Source organism: Cuculus canorus, chromosome 23, assembly GCF_017976375.1.
Source record: "Cuculus canorus isolate bCucCan1 chromosome 23, bCucCan1.pri, whole genome shotgun sequence".
NCBI lineage: Eukaryota > Metazoa > Chordata > Aves > Cuculiformes > Cuculidae > Cuculus > Cuculus canorus.
The window spans coordinates 5,055,368-5,071,963 of record NC_071423.1 but is presented as its reverse complement, the minus strand read 5'-3'; the positions used below and the strand labels follow the sequence as shown (position 1 = coordinate 5,071,963).

The 16,596-nt window shown below is 51.5% G+C and overlaps 1 protein-coding gene across 3 annotated transcripts in view; it reads left to right on the top strand.

Annotated features, from left to right (window-relative positions):
• The window catches only part of SIK3 (SIK family kinase 3), a 59,498-nt gene that overhangs the window by 14,917 nt on the left and 27,985 nt on the right, over positions 1 to 16,596 (top strand). For 2 of the 3 annotated variants that reach the window (XM_054087158.1, XM_054087156.1), the window contains exons 2-4: positions 9,414 to 9,530; positions 10,660 to 10,723; positions 15,885 to 16,046. In XM_054087158.1, the coding sequence (XP_053943133.1) occupies positions 9,414 to 9,530; positions 10,660 to 10,723; positions 15,885 to 16,046 (343 nt within the window). Of the gene's footprint in view, positions 1 to 7,305; positions 7,325 to 9,413; positions 9,531 to 10,659; positions 10,724 to 15,884; positions 16,047 to 16,596 lie in introns of those variants that run through there. The other variant, XM_054087157.1, reaches the window with a different exon arrangement.

The following is a 16,596-nucleotide window of genomic DNA, read 5'->3' as shown; positions in this document are numbered from 1 at the left end:
GTACATTCCTATCAAATGATTCACTCGATTAACATAACTTCTTTGTGAACTGAAATATCTCCTTAGCCCCTCAGAGCAAAGGGATGTAAAGCACAAGCCCAGCTGGGCTGTCGAATGCTCTGTCTGTTTTCTACAGCTGAGAGCTGCGTGCAAACAGGTTGGGGGGTGAGGCTGTCCTTTCTCTCCCCCTACCAAGTGCCCTTGGTTCCCTCGCGTTCCAATCCAGTGACGTTGGAAAGCTTTTTTTCTTCCATTCTCCCCAGAGGGATGGAGCAGAGCTGTTTACCCTCAGCTGGCCGGCTGCCCTGGACAGGCGAGAGCCAGGTTCTCGCATACAGCAGGAGGAGAGGAGAGCATTGCCGGGACTGTGTTGGAACGGGGATGTTTGATCCTCATCTTGTGAGGTGCTGTGCCACTACTCATCCAGTGGAAGGTGTCCATGCCCATGGCAGGGGATGGAAATGGGTGGGCTTTGAGGTCCCTTCCAACCCAAACCATTCCATGATTCTGTGATTCTATAAAATAAATGTGTTGGGATTTGTGCAGGTCAAGGGCAGAGAGGGAGGATTTGGCAATGGAGGGGAGAAGAGCATGTTGCCTTGGAGGCTTCTTCACTAGCCTGGCTGTTTCTTGGGGTGTTCTTTCTTCCTAAGAGGAGCTCCTGCTGCCTCGCAGGCTTATCTGGTGTCCAGCGTTGGGGGCAGCACTAATTATTAGTGTTACCAGCCCTGCAGTTGGTAAATGAGCTGTTTTCGTCCACGTTTAAAGAGAGGAAAAATAACAATCGGCCTTGTGAGCTGGTGCTTTTATTTTCATGTGGGTACAGTTGGAGTTAGTAGGAATTTCATTTATCTGCTCCTGGTAACAGTTGTCCTGGAGAGCAAGGTCATCCCGAGTGAGAGGAGTGAATGAACAGGGGAGATGGGAAACGTGAGCTGAAGTTCTTGCCTGTTGGCTCATCCTGTACCTCTGGCCTTTCAGGGGAGGCTGTATTTACGTCACTGGCCCTTACGTAAGGATCTATAACGCGACAGCTCCTGGGGTCGAGGGGCTCTGGTGCGGCTCTGGAAACCACAGAAAGGCCAGACATCGTCCCTGGGAGCTGGCACGTACACCGGGCACAGAGACTCCGCTGCTTCATGGGTGAAACGAGAAAGCTTTTTCCCTCTTGCCCTCGGAGCGGTGCTTGTGTGGGCAGGGTGCATCACGTGTGTGATGGAATTCCTGGAGCTGCTTGTTGTGCAGCCAGCAAGGGACAGGTTTCATTTTCCTCTTCGCTTAAAGGGTGACGTTGCAAGGGGGACAAGCAGGGCAGACTCTGCTCGGGGGCTCTGCTTGGAGAAGGAGCCAGGAAAACGGAGATTGTGACTCTGACGAGGCAGTCGTGACGGTGACCCATTCCCTCTGCCTTTCTCTGCTGTCGTTTCCAGTTAGGAGCTCTTTAAGAAGCCAATCCGGTAAGGGAAATCAGATCCTGACTTGGCAGCCCATCCGCCTCATCCTGGGCAGATGCAGATGTGCATCTTGGAACAATTTACTCTTGGTTGCATTCAGGGCTACCAGAGCAACTGTTCCCACATCTGGAGCAGAGTTTCAGGGGGTAATTTAAACAAATGGAGTGCCACTTCCAATTCTTCAGGCTTCTGGTTTAGGAGCCAAAACTGTTCTCCTGGCTCCAGCTTGCCCGTCCCAGTTATATCAGTTCCCACATGGTCTGCCAAGTTTGCAGGGAACTCTCTGGGGTCCCTGTCCCCTTCTGAGGAGGCACAAATCCCTTTGCCACTGCTGAGGCTGCAGCTCAGATCCTGCGTTCAGAAGCGCATTGAGGGGCCTGGAGCTCATCCAGAGAAGGGAACAGAGCTGGGGAAAGGTCTGGAGCCCAGGGATTCTGGGAGCGGCTGAGGGACCTGGGGCTGCTCAGCCTGGAGAAGAGGAGGCTGAGGGGCGACCTCATCACTCTCCGCAGCTCCCAGAAAGGAGGTTGTGGTGAGATGGGCACTATTCTCTTCTCCCAAGTACAAGCGATGGGATGAGAGGAAATTCCTCAAGTTGTACCAGAGGAGAGTTAGATTGGATATTGGGAAAAATTTAATTACTGACATAGTGATGAAACCTTGGCAGAGGCTGCCCAGAGCAGGGGTGGAGTCTCCATCTCTGGAGGGGTTCAAAACGTGTCGATGTGGCACTTCGGGACATGGTTTAGCAGAATTGGTAGGGTTGAGCTGACAGTTGGACTGGATGAGCTTAGATGGCTTTTCCAGCCCTCATGATTCTATGATTTTGCAGCTTGAGCTTCATTCAGCCGTGCATCAAGGGCAGGGCAGGCATTGCAGCTCTGCACAGCCGAACATATCCAGCCCCGTCCTGGTGGAGGTGTGGAGCTCACCTGCCTCAGCTGAAGCTGCACAATTGTGCAAACTTCCAGCTGTGCCTTCCGCTTTCATCATGGTTTGTTGGGTTTGTGTTGAAAGAACAGTTTAGCTGTGTGGGGGCATTAATGCTGTGGTGTGTTGGGATGTGCTTGCAGAGGGAAACTCGGCCCTTCTGGAGAGCACAGGATGCTGCTAAACAGTGTTTGTACCAGAAATGCCTGTTATCCATGGGATACAGCCAGCAAGAATTCACAGGGAACACATGCCTCTGGGTTTTGTGGCTGTTTGAATGTGAGAGTTGCCGGAATACGGAGTTCCTTTGCTTTTTCCTGCATCCTGCTGTGCTGTGAGATCTGGGATAAGAACAATAATCCAAAAGCTGCTGCGGTTTGATCTTGGAAAGTCAGTGTTTTCAGTCGACTGATGGAAAAATCAAACTGTGTCATCAGCTTCCCGGTGCAATGGGTGAGAAATGGGAAATACAGTGAAATGGGAAAACCACAGTGTGTTTAGACTGGAAGGGAGGAGTGTTTTCTGTGCAGCCCCTTCTCAGAGATGTGCGTTGCAGTGATCATCGCGGACCCCTTCCTCTGCATCACCATCCTGCCATGGTTCCTGGAGCTGGAAGCAGTCTCTATCGGGCCCTCAGGCTTCGTACACAAGGGAAAGTTCAGCTCCTGCAAACCTTTGCATTGCAGCCCTGGTTTAAGGTCCCAACTGGATCTGTAGATTGGCTTTATGTGTTTGTTTCGTTTTCCTGCAGTCTCTGTGAGTGTCAAAGAGGCTTTGTTCCCTGCTGGCCCCGCGTTTCACATGGACAAGGAGCGGCATTGAGCGACTTCCAGGCTGCGGCTCAGCTTCTCTGCACCCCTGCTGCATTTACCTGTGTTTAGCCCTGTCCCTGACTCGCTGTTTACTCCTCAAGATTTAAACATTCCCTAGAAATTAAATCTCTTCAGGACATTATTACCCTCACCAAGTGCTCAGAGAAGCCAGAGCCTGCGCTCGCATATCAGCTGCTGCCTGGCTCCCTCAGAACGGGATTTACGGTGGCAAAGCAAAGCAGCAGCCGCAATCAGAATTCCAGTACAGCAGCACTGAATCTGCTTTCAAACAGCAGCGTCTCCCTGCTCCAACGATGCTTTCCATCCCTTGCTTTAGTGTTTGGAGCTGGGAGACAGCGATGGGTGTTTGTCACAGACGTGAGGACTGCTGAGCGCCTCTAGAACTCTCTGCACATCCTGGGCCCTTGGTTCCTGCTGGTCTCTCTGTTTTCCAGCCAAAGCTGCTGGCTCGTTGGGATAGAGGAACATTGTTGGTACGCGTGGATGAAGTGGCAGTGATGAGATTGTGACACCTTTGCTGCCTGTGATGTTTGGCCCTGTGCCACGCGCTGTCCCCAGCCTGGGGTTGACAGCTCTGGATGGTGCTGGGAGAGCATGGAGCTGCACGGGGAGGCACTGGAATTGGTCTATCCTCTGAGGAGCTGTGTTGTGCTTCAGCTTGCGTAGAAAGGTGAATCATGGACATGAGGTCTGACTTTCTGGCTGCTGGCATGGTTTAGTTTACTCTCACAAGGGTTCAGGGCGATGACGTTGCCCCGGCATTACCAGTAAAGTTGAAAATAACATCTCTCCTCTGTCTTTGCCCATGAAAGACGGGTGGAACTGGATGGGCTTTGAGGTCCACTTTTAGGATCACTCGAATGGTTCTGTGATTCCATGGACATTTTTCTGGGATTCAGGCTTTAATTAGCCTTGGTCCCTCATCAGTTGTTAATGTTCAGCCTGCAGGTGCTTAGGTTTCTTTCTAGGGGAAGGGGATGAGTGATCCAGAGAAAAAAAAGTGGCACGAAAGGTAAGAAACACTTGGCCTGCACGCTGCTTTCACTTTGGTATCACTGTACTTTTCCCAGAGGTGGGCATCTTCTCCCAGCTGGTTCTGTTGAGGCACCAGTGCTCTGCTATCACTTGTGTTTTTTCCCCGGAGAGGAACACCCCGGAATGAACATTCTTATGGGCAGGAGCAGTTGCCAAGATTGAAGCAGATGTTGAAGGGATTGGCTGCTACTGGGCATCCATGAATCCTGGCGGTTTGGACAGGCTTGCGGAGCCGTAGGTATTCGCCGTACGTGCCCACGTGTGCTGCCCTCGGCGCTGGGAGCGCGGTCACGTGGAGGAGCCTGGGATCCTGCCTCTCTGGATGCTCCACGCGGATGATGCGTTCCATGCTGAGCTGTAAGGAAGCGCTGGTTACAGGGCAGCTTGTGACGGGGCTGCTGCGTAGTTGTTCCCATAGAAACGGCCATCTGATCCCTGCTGCGGGAGTCGCAGTGGCGAAAAATTTAGGAATACATCATCTGGAGCCGGCATTTTGCTTAATCTTTCACCTTCCTATCAAAACCTTGGTCCTTTCCCTGCTCTGTAGACTCCAGATCCCACTACATTTGGCACCTTTATAAGCAATCACAGGAATCAAGGTGATGTTATCCCCTTCCAAGTGTGCTCTCACAGGCAGCGGGTGAGGGAGCAGGGTTTACTCAGATAGAGAAGCCAAGTGGGGAAGGAGCTCATTCCCAGCGCGCCTCCCACCCTCTCCGTATAGATGTGTCTGGTCCGCATGCTCGGTTCCGTGCAGCTGTGTTGCTCTGATGTGCTCCCATCACAGCTGTGTTCCTGGTACGGTCCCTGCCGATTGCAAACTCCCAGTGCACACAGAAGCGTTTTGGGCCTCTAGAGTCTTTAACTTCCACAGCAGTCCAGTTTTCCATGTGGGTAGCTCACGGCTGCCTCAGGACATGGCCTGGGAATATCACAGCCCTACTCCCTTTTCTGTGCTGCCTGTGGCTCTTGGTTTGCGTTGAATATCCAACCGGATTCGCTTCAGTGGGGAAAAGACCAAACTCTCTCAGGCTTAGGAAAATATCTACCCAAGTTTGCATTTCAGAGCCTGGAATGCCATATTCCCAAATGGACTTGACGGCATAGGAAGCAGAATAGGGATTTGTTCCATCTTATCCATCACTGTCAATTTGCTCTGGTGCTGCTGTGATCCCGGTATGATGTTTAATGTCCTTGCAGCCTGTTTTAATGCGGAGCTGTTGTGCCCTTGGATGTAACTGCACGTGGTGTAACTCCATCTAAAACTCCAGTGCCTGGTGCCGAAGCCAGCCTCCCCCTGGAATGCGGGTATAATGCGGGCATAATCCTGTGCAGGGGCTCAGCGCGGAGCCACTGCTGCTTTGGCGTTGGCAGGGCAGAGGGAGCGGCTGAGTGAAAGGGATTGTTATTCGGGATGACGGATCCCTCTGGAGGCTGGTGCTGTTTTTGGGAGGGAAGCCAAGACATTGGTGCTTAATCTCTTCCAGAAGCCCCTACTTTAACCCTTCAGGAGCCTGAGGAAATCCGTTGGAAGCTGTCACAGAGGCTTCCTGTGGCTCTGCTGCGCATTGTGGTGCGATGCTGGCTGGTTTCCCTGGTTGCAGCCTCGAGCACGCTGGCAATGGGAATTCCGTGTAGAAGACTGAGGAGCCAAACCAGAGCTGCTCTTGTTAATCAGCTCTTTCCTTGCGGGGGGACCTGATGCCGTGCACTGGTCCTGGCTGCTCTGTGCACGTTTCCGACATGAGCAGGGTGATGGTGTTCACTCCTCACACTGGAGATCCCTCAATCCAAGTAGAGGTCTGTGCTTTGTAAGTATTGCTTGAAGATATCCAAGCCCCAGAAGCACATCGTGTTTCTCAACACCTTGCTTCCTGCGCGCTGGCTCTGTCTCCAGGCAACCTAACCTCCCGCAGGATCCATGCCCATGACGTCCTGGTGCTTATTCCCTCCTCTCCCTTCAGATGATCAGCTCTTCCCATTGCTGCCGCGATGCGGAGCGCATCCAAGCTGCTTTGTGTTTCCCCTTTTACACGCAATGCTCAGCGGGTGTGGGAAACACGGCAAGAACATCCCGTGGTGTCATCCTGCTTTCCCAGACCTTTTTCCTCCATTCCCCTTTATATAAAATGAGGTCGGTGCAATGTCCTGATGGCCGTTGTTATGACCTTGCTGCCTGTGGACAGGAGTTCAGCAGCTTCATGGCTTTATGGGTGGAGGGCAATGAGGAAAACTGTGAATGCGGTGCCCTGAGACGGAGGAAAACCTGTTCTGAAAGGGCCCCAAGGTGGGAATCACTTCTTGGCTTCTCCTGCGTCCAGGCTGGAGTCTGTTTAGGTGTAATAGGAATGCTGCGTATGCAGCTGCTTGATCTGGAGCTGCAGGAAAGCTAGGAAGGGGCTCTTGATCAGGGAGTGCAGGGATAGGATGAGGGGAGTGGTTTTGAGCTGAAAGAAGGGGGATTGAGATGAGATCTTGGGAAGAAATGTTTTCATGTGAGGGTGGGGAGGCAGTGTGGGCAGCCGGGATAACCCTGGATCGGCAGCTGGGGCAACCTGCACCAGCAGGTTGGAAGATGGAGCAAAATCCAGGGGCTCTTTCCTGGTCAGGAGGGAGGTTTTGGTAGGGTGGCCTTTCCCAGAAGAAGGAGAGCAGGGCAGAATCCATTGTGGCTGTTTCCCTGTGACCACATTTCAGGTGCAGTCAGTCCAGATGTGACCAGAGAACTCCAGCCAATCTGTTTACTGTTGAAATCCTGAATCATCCTTCAAGGGAAGGGAGAATACCAGCCATCTGGGATACTCAGGAATGGAGAGACTAACTTGATCTGTTCTGGAAAGCCTTTAAATCCCTCCTTCTCTCTGGAAAAAGAGGCAATCCTGAAGCCCAGTGTGGAGCAGAGCTCTGACACAAACCTAGTGAAGTCCCTCTGCAGAGCCCCAGGTGAAACGCAAGCCATCGCCTCTGAAATTCCCTGTGCTCTCCCCGCTGCAGTGCATGGAGGGGGATTTTCTACTTCCACCCTCACAAGTTCATGAGGACACTCTGAATTTCCTGAAGCCAGAGCCGAAGGTGCTTTCCCCAAGTTCTTTCAGGGCACTTTCACCTTTCATGTTCCCTCAGTTGCTGAGGCATTGGGATGGAATGAAACCATTTTGAAGAAACCCTTGGGAGATGTCATGTCAGTCATGGCAATAGCTTTGAGGGTGGGTTTAGGTTTGCTTACCTGCCAGGCTGAACTCGTGGTAAGATCCTTCCTGAGGACAGCTTTGTTGGCTGGCATTCGCGTCCGTTTGCTGCCGATTCGAGAGCTGTGTGTGTTATGGGAGCCTCCCTGCTCTGTGTTATCCAAGGGGAAAACAGAGCAATCCAGGTCCTCTATTTGGTCCAGCCCTTCTGGCCAAGTTGTGTTCGATCAAAAGCTTTACAAACCTTGAACTTGGCCAAAAGCGTCAGCTCAAGCCATGTCATTAACCTGGGAAATGGGATCTCCTTGGAGCAGAGCTGGGAAGTGAGTAAGGAGTTTGGAATACTCGGAGCTGTGTTTTCATTTATGTATTTGTGCCTGAAAATGACTCACGGCTCCTGGTAGACATCTTGGCTCCCCTCAGCGAGGAGGCTGCTCTTCGCTTTTTCTATACAGATTGGTTTAAGCTTTACAAACACTCGTTCCTGCAGGGAAAATCCTTGGTGAAAAGCATGGAGCGAGTGCTTTCCAACCGCCTCTGGCTCTCTTCACTTTTCCCTGCGCTCCTGAGCGTTGTCCTTGAAACCACGCCGTGCAGAGCTCCCAGAACCGTAGCTGATGAAAGATGGGCTTCGCGCCTGTCTGCTGCTCAGCGGGAGATGAGCCACCCCCAGGAGGCTGCCAGCCTGGAAGGGGACAGCAGTGCTTGTCCCTCTGTTAATCCCTGCCAGTCGGTGCTGGGCAGCCTGACGGAGCGGGCTCCGGTTCTGCCGTTTCACCCCGTGTCCTGGCTGCAGCCCTGCTCCTGCCAGCAGTGCCGAGTGCCAGGCCTGGCTGCCGTTCAGTTTCTGTTCCGGGTGCAGGAAGCGTGCGCAGTGACCGAGGAGTCTGGAATCGTTCCTGTGCTTAGAATTAAAGTGTTCAAATGAAAGGAACAGCTCATTGTACTCGGTGGTGCCTTTGTGGGATTTGACTTCCATGCAGGGTGGTTGTTCCCCTGACAAGGACTTTATCATAAAATGTAGAGCTTAATCTTGATGTGCTCCAGATTGGTCCCTTGGAGGCCCTAAGGATCCTTTTGTTTGTCTCTGAGCAGTGCTGTGCCCGTTAGAGCATCATTTAGGGCTTTGGCACTAGAGGAAAGCACAGGCGCTGCAGATTGGGTGCCACCATGGTTTTCTGCCTGTGGCCAGGGCCTGGCTCTGTCTGCGGAAGGCTCGTCCTCATCTCCTGCAAGCGTTGGGGTCAGGTAAAAGCCGAGCTTTTAGGGAGTTGGGCTTTGGGCTCCTGGTTGTGCATCATCAGCGTTTCTCACCACGGCGCTGCTTTGCATGCCCTTCCCCGTGGCTTTGCATGATTCTGCACTCTTCCTTGGCAGCAGTTCTGTAAATTCTGCTGCAGCAAAGCCACCCGGAGAAGGTTTGTAGAAGCGGTTCTGTTCCCAGAGGAAGCACCAACTCCAAGTGAGAGGTCTGTCTGGGGATGGTGACGCAGCTCACAAACACGGAGGGAGATTCCTCTCTCGTAGTGGACTTGAGGAGAGGTACTTTTTCACAGTGGGATGGAGTGGAATGCTTTGGTCTTGGTGCCTAAAGGGGCTGGGAACTGCCAGCTCTGGAGAAGGTGGAGGGAAGAGAAGCAAGGAAGTTTAAACTGCATTAGTGTAGTGTTCTAGACCACTTCTGGTTTAAAATAGATAGATGAATGCCTTGATGGTGAGGTGCTTGACCTCTCCCATTTCCCACTGCCTCTGGAATGCTGCTCTCTTGACAGGTACCCTCTGTGGAGAAAATTCCCTGAGAGATGGGGAACAAAGCTTCCTCCTACCAGAGCTGGATCCCAGGCTCTCTGAGGCTGGGACAGCATATTCTGTTTCTGTACAGTGCTCAACAGGCTCTGGTGCAGTATTTGTGCTTAAAAACGCTTTTTCTAATGTGCGATTGGCTCAACTGCTCTTTGTTTCTGCTCTGCCAGGTCGCTATCAAGATAATTGATAAAACACAACTGGATGAGGAGAACCTGAAGAAGATCTTCAGGGAAGTTCAAATCATGAAGATGCTTTGCCACCCCCATATCATCAGGTTGTACCAGGTAGGAGCGCCCTGCGGTGGCTTTTCCATCTCTCTGCGCTGCGTGGCAGTGCTTCTTCTAGGGTTATCCTGTTTTTCCTAGGTGAAATAGTGGGAAGGTCCTTTATGTTTTCAAGGTCTCCAAGTACTTTGATTAGCAGGCCAGGAGGGGGAAAGTGTGCTGATCCTTTGCTTTTCTGGGAGACGAAGCTTCCGCTGTGGGCTGGACTCTTGCCATTTGTTTATGGCTATTGTGTGCTTTGCAGTTTCCCAGTTGGAACCGGATGCGGTCTTTCCTTCTCAGTTTAAGGGAGAGAGTAAGTGTGATCTGCCAGCAGGCCTGGAAGCGTGCAGCTCCCCTGCTCTCCTCCACCTGCCCGGCTGCCCTGTGGCCCCGAGGACTTGCCAATCTGTTCTGTGCTTTCCTGGAAGAACATCAATACCAGTAGCAGATGCTCTGTAAAAGCTGCTTTTCTCTAAAACCAGCCCCTGTCCATTCATCCCAGCCTGCTACTCCCTGTCCCTGACAACTAGGAGCAATTGTTTGTATTTCAAGGAGTTAAACCTGAGCAGAAGCGGCAGAGGTTAATGTTTAGCCAGGGCTGAGATGCTTACAGCAGGCACTGCAGAACTGTGGCATTCTTAGTGTTCTCAGGGAATGCTTCTTTACAAGCTGACTCCTTAAATCTTTATTTTTGAGCCAAAAACCTGTTTCTGCAACCTGGTTTATTCCATCTAAAGCTTTTGTTGTGGTGCTGAGCAGGTGACACTTGTAGCTTGGCTTTGCTAAGGTGAGAAAGGAGAACCAACTGTGAAGCGTATTTCATCTGGGTGCTTTCAGTGGTATTTATTTATAGATAAAAACTACAAAAACCTGGTGTTGGGAATTCAGAGCCTTTCACAGCTTTTCATCAGGAATCCGAGCTTAAAAATCCTGTTTCCCTGAGCTTATAAAGCTTAAAAGGTGTAAATGAAAAAGGAGAAGGGGGTCTATAATGATAATAGTCAGATATTCAGTCTGGAATCAAAATCTCCTTGAGGATGATGAAAGCAGTTCCAGGTGTTGGAGCAGGAATAAAACTTCAATGAGCTGCATTTCTTTTCACACCCAGCAGCCTCCTTATCTGTCCCTTTTCTGTCCTTGTGCCCAGGTTATGGAGACGGAGAGGATGATTTATCTGGTGACAGAGTACGCCAGTGGAGGGGAAATATTTGGTAAGTACAGTTCTTGCATTCTTTAATCAGATAATGCAGTTGGGCAGTGCCAGTAAACTGAAAATAGCTGCCACCCGCTCCAGTTTCACTGAGAGGTGCCCTTCAGCCAGAGAGCTTTCCATTGACAAGAGGAGTGAAGAAGTAAAGGATACCAGCCTGGTGGAAAAATGACCGCCATAACCTCCGTGTCTTCTTTGGGTTCCATTGGCAGGTGGTGCTGCTTCTCTTTTGTGCTGACTTTGGGTTTAGAGAGGTTGGGAAGACTCATCCAGTTAGATTTTGAAGTGGTGCTGAATACATTGCCTTTCTACCAATTAACTGTAGCGGAAGTGTTGGTGTTCGTCAGCAGCTTCCCAAGAGGCTGTCCAGCACCCGGCCCTTCCATGGCGGTGTTGTGGGGATTTCCTGCAGGAATAGCTGTCACAGCGCCTGTTTCTGGACACTGGGGGGTCCTCGGTGTTCAATGAGCTCCTGCCGAGTCCTTGATCTCTTTCTTGACTGCCTCAGCATCTGCATGATATCATTTTTAATGTGAAAGTGTAATGAAGGGCTGGGAGGTGACAGCCATGGCTTTCTGGATGCTGAACTCATGGTGCAAGGCTGGGCTTTTGGGAACTGCGGGTCTCTGTTAGAAGCAAGTTGTTTCCTTTGATGCTTTACAAAGGCTTTCAAAGGCTTAAACTGTAACTGTTCCATAGGCAGTGATAGAGGATGGAGTTTTTAGCTGAAAGTATGGAAGTTTCTCTGTACGGCTGTGGTTCAAGTCAGTCGGTCAGGGCTGGACGCTTGCCTTTCCAGTCCCTTAGTCCAAGCTCTGCAGGTTCCCCTGGGTTAGCACTGAGCAGGCCTTCCCAGCGGGATTATCTGAATTTCCAGTAAATAGCTGGGAGCTCCAAGCTGTACCGTATGTGTCCTTCATTCATCTCTTACAGGAAATTCTGAGATAGTTCACCCAGATCGGGCAGGAGACTCGCTTTGCTGTGGGCTTCGGCAGCAAAATGTAAATTGTTATTTCTGTCCCTGTGCGTCTTTTGCCTGTGGTTGGGTCACTGGTTTGACGTTACGAACAAATGAGTGTCTCCTCTTAAACACAGGGTGCTCTTTGTTCCAGGTCTCTCCAGTGTCCTGTTTTTCAGGTCAAACAGTCTAAAAATCTGTTTTGATTTCAGCTGTTTACCACAAATACCGTAAATGATCTCCAGCCCTCGAGGACAAGAACATGGGTCCTTGGTTTGTTAACAAACGTTCTCAAAACTAACAGTCGTTGTCTGGTTAGCGCAGTTACTGACTCCGCTGTCCTGCCCCATCTACCCCTCCCCTGCCACTTGTCCTGAGCTGGAGACATGTGCTGAGCAACACGGTACTGGGCTCTGGAAGGTCAGGCTGTTTCCAAGATGACACGATCACTTAAAGGGGCTCCAGGGAAGCTGGGGAGGGGCTCTTGATGAGGGAGTGCAGGGGTAGGATGAGAGGAATGGTTTTGAGCTGAAAGAGGGGAGATTGAGATGAGATCTTAGGGAGAAATGTTTTGCTGTGAGGGTGGGGAGGCAGTGTCGGCAGCTGGGATAACACTGGATCAGCAGCCGGGATAATCTGCACCAGCAGGTTGGAGGATGGAGCAAAACCCAAGGGCTCTTTCCTTTCCAGTGGTGGCTGCCCCATCCCTGGAGGTGTTCAAGGCCAGGTTGGATGGGGCTTTGAGCAAACAGAACCAGTGGAAGATGTCACTTCAGAGGGAAATGGAACTGGATGGGCTTTGAGGTCCGTTCTGACCCAAACCATTCTGTGATTCTATGACTGCGCTGGAAATCTGAATTAGTCTCTCACTTGGAGATGGGACACTTTAGCATTTGCTTTTAACAGAAATCAACTTAAAAGCAGAGGTGAAACGTGGAAACTCGTGCGTCAGCCCTGTCTCTTGACCAGCCAGCACTTTCTCTTAGGTGCAGGATTTTACCGTGTTGACTCAGAGGGCAGCATCAGGTGCTTTGTGTGCGTACGGAGAACAGGGACTGGTGTTTTTAAGGACTGGGAATTGAAATCATGCATTCCTTCCTCTCTGAAAGGCCAGCATAGTGTGCCTCTAAAGCTCTGACGTGTGCACAGCGAGTCTGTGCTCCTGGGCTCGGTGCGCTCGGGACCAGCGTGCTGGCTCCCAGCTGGGCATTTGGGTCAGCGCTGTAACCTCTGCCGCAGAATTGGTCTGTGCAGACGAAGCTTGCAACGGTTAATTTTGGCGCACAGTTGCCCTCAGTGGTATGCGAAGTATTCTGTAGCTTCATTGTTCCTGCCCTTCCTCTGGAGCTTGTGCAGAAATGTCAGCCGTCTCCAAGCCCCGTGTCTACGTGCGGGGACCGGCCTTTGCTCCCAGTTCTCTAGGAAAAGTGGAATTTCACGCCTAACTTACACAGATATTTTCCAGCCTGAGCAGGATGGGCTGATACAAGGGGCAGCAGAGCTTCCTGCACGAGTGGGCATCTGGCAGGACAGTGAGGTGTGTGGGACCCTATGGGACGCGTCACTGCAGGCGGACAGGAGAACCTGGTTTGGGCATGAATACACATGGAAGGGCCTGATAGAGACACCCTGCTGCAGCAGCTGGGTTTGGTTTCTTGCCTGCAGGAGAATATCTAAAATACTTCCTAACATCATAGCATCATAGAATGGTTTGGATCAGAAGAGATCTTAAAGCCCAGTTCCAACCCCGTCTTAGGAAGCAAATGTTTTGTTGTGAGGGTGGGGAGAACTTGGCCCGTGTTGGCCAGAGCAGTGGTGGCTGCCCCATCCCTGGAGGCGTTCCAGGCCAGGTTGGATGGGGCTCGGAGCCCCTGAGCCAGTGGGAGATGTCCCTGCCTGTGGCAGTGGGTGGAACTGGATGGGCTTTGAGGTCCCTTTCAGCCCAAACCATTCCATGATTCCATGGTTTGAGATGGTAAGCGTTGCTTTCCCTAGCAAGTGACTTGAAGGTCCTGTTGGAATTGGTGATGGATTTCCTTCCCCAGCCCCGGTTCAGGTTTGCTCCTGGAGTCAGTGTATCTGATGAATAAAACCTAACTGACAAGTTCTGTGGAAAACAACCTAATTCCTGCCCAGTGCGAGTGGTCGGCCGTCAAGAAGCCGGTGGCTGCACAGTCAGGAGCCTGCAGAACCGCTTTGATGGATCTCGGTAATTAGTATTTACTGCTAGTCAATTATGTCACAGGTATTTTAATTAATGAGTGAATGGGAAAAACACAAACCACCTGGTGAGAACCCTTCAGAAGTGATTTATTCTGATTATTTCCAGCACCAGGTATCTCTGCTGAGCCCTGAGGTTTTATGGAGTATAGGGAGTGGGATGAACCGCTCCAGCCTGGCTTTGGCCAGGAGTCCTTGAGGCCGACTCGGTGGCCCTGCTGAGAAGCAGCAGCCTTTGGGAATGGGCAGTAGGGGTTTGGTTTGCTAGTGCCTCTCCTAACCCGCTCTGTGGCCCACGCTGGAGGGGAAAGGGCTTGCACAAACCCCTCCAAAGCCTTTCCTGTGAGCTAGGAAAGTCAGGAACACTCCTGGTGGTCTCTTGGGGACTGTCCAGCTCCTCCTGGATTTTTGGGTAGTGCTGTCCTTGGCTCCGTATTGCACCAACTGCTGTTTCTGCCTGAATCTCTCCGTGCTCCATCAGGTTTGCCTACAAGCTAGAGGTATTAGGGCAGGGAGACGACTATTTCTTTATTCAGCTGACTCGTGCTTTGACTTTTACACTTCTCCTTTTGTTGCTGATGCCTCACAGGAGCGGAGTGCTGCTTCTCCTCCTTTCCCTGCCATTCCCACTGCCTGGCTCCGGCCTGTCCGTCCCTAAGGAGTGGCTGTCCTAGGCCTGGTGCTTCCAGGTTTTAAGTGGATGGATTTAATCTGGGGGTGCTGCTGCCTGCCTGCCTTTGGGATCTCTCAGGGGACTTTTCCTGGCTGTGTGTGCGATGTTGGCTTTTGGAGGACGCCTCACTGGCACCTTTGAGTGAGAGGATGGATTTCCAACAACCTTCCAGAGCGCTCAGGTTTTTAAGTGGATGGATTTAATCTGGGGGTGCTGCTGCCTGCCTGCCTTTGGGATCTCTCAGGGGACTTTTCCTGGCTGTGTGTGCGATGTTGGCTTTTGGAGGACGCCTCACTGGCACCTTTGAGTGAGAGGATGGATTTCCAACAACCTTCCAGAGCACTCAGGTTTCTGCAGGAGAGGCCAGCTCTGTTTTTATAATGAAACACATTGGTGAATGTTGTGTGTGTTTGCCCCAGACCCATAAACAGGGACCCAGGGACCTATTCTGAGTGTCAGGAGCCCCTGCCTGTGCATTGAAGGGTGTGCGGTGACTCTTCTGTTGTGTTGCAGAAGTAAAACCGTTCCTGAAGCCATGCTTTCATACTGAGTTGCAGAATTTCCAAGGGGAGCTCATGTGCTTGGGGCTGGCTTGCAGCCTGGCCAAGCCTTGCAGAGCACCCCGTGTCCAGCAGAGTGAGGAGAGTGTGGGTTGGAGATGCTCAGCCTGCTGGAGCAGAGCTGGCTGGTGCTGCGGAGCGTGGCAAGGTGTCGCTCTCATCCGCTCACAAGTGGCTCGCCCTTGAGAGAGCAGTAGTGGTCAGTGTTTCCTGCAGCTGTCAGGAATTTTGCTGAAGTGCTGATGGTGAGAAGCTGGCTGTCTCCAGCCAGGATTGCACTGTTTTGGTGCGTTCTCTTTGGTGCGGCTTGTCAGAGCACAGATGGGTTTCCTGTGGAAACCCAGAGGGAAGGAGGATGGTGTGTGGCCACGAATCTGCCCCTCGCTGGTGAGGTGCTGGGGTTTGAGGTGTTTGACTGAAGGAGAAGGTTGAAAGTGTTTTATTTCTATTTGGATGTAGAAAAAGATTTAAAACCTTTACTCTTTTCACAAACCAGTTCTGATTTTCCTGCCAGCCCCATCAGCATCCTCTAAATCAAGGAGCGTTTATCATGTTTTAAGCCTTTCTCTTAGAGCAGCCCAGGTGAGGTAGCAGTGCCAGTGTCCCTTTCTGAGTACCTTCAGCCGTCATCACGTCTGGTGCTGGACCTTGGAAAACACCCTGAGATCCATCTCCATCCTCTGTGAATGTGTGAGAATCATCTGTCTGGCACACGCTGTAACTGCTTTGTCCTTCTCTTCATTCTTCACAGATCACTTGGTGGCCCACGGACGCATGGCAGAGAAGGAAGCCCGGAGAAAATTCAAGCAAATAGTGGCTGCCGTCAACTTCTGTCACTGTCGGAATATCGTCCACAGAGATCTGAAGGCAGAAAACCTCCTTCTGGATGCCAACCTCAACATCAAAATAGCAGGTGAGCTCGGGCCAGCGGCGTGGGAGGAAGGCAGCTGCACTCAGGAGTTCATAAATGTAGGCATTGGCTGCTTCCAGGTATTCAGAACGAAGGAAGCGCAGTGCAGCTAGAGGAAGCTTCAGATTTCTGTGTGGCCCACTGCCCAGAGCTGGAACTGCCAGGTTGTAGCTGGGAGATTTATATCTTCAAGTAGCACGTAATAAAAGGAGAATTAAAAAAGAGCAGGTTTGGCTCCGCAGGCCGGTATGCGGATCGAGATACGGCGGCGATCCGATGCACTGGGTAATGGGCGAGGCTGGTGTGAAAAACTGACCCTGTTTTGTGTCCCACTGCTGGTTGAGCATTTCTCCAAAGCAGGTCAGGCTGGGTGAGAGAGTGGAAAAACGAGGCTGAGGAGGTTTATGGCAGAGCAGCAAAGGGGAAACAGCACTTGGAATCATTTCCCTGTGCTGTCTGCTCTGGGTATTTTATTCCCTGCAAGGAGAGCAGCTGAAGTTACTGAATTAAAGGTCCTTGGAGTCAGTTCCAGTGCTTTGCTGGGCAGCGGGTT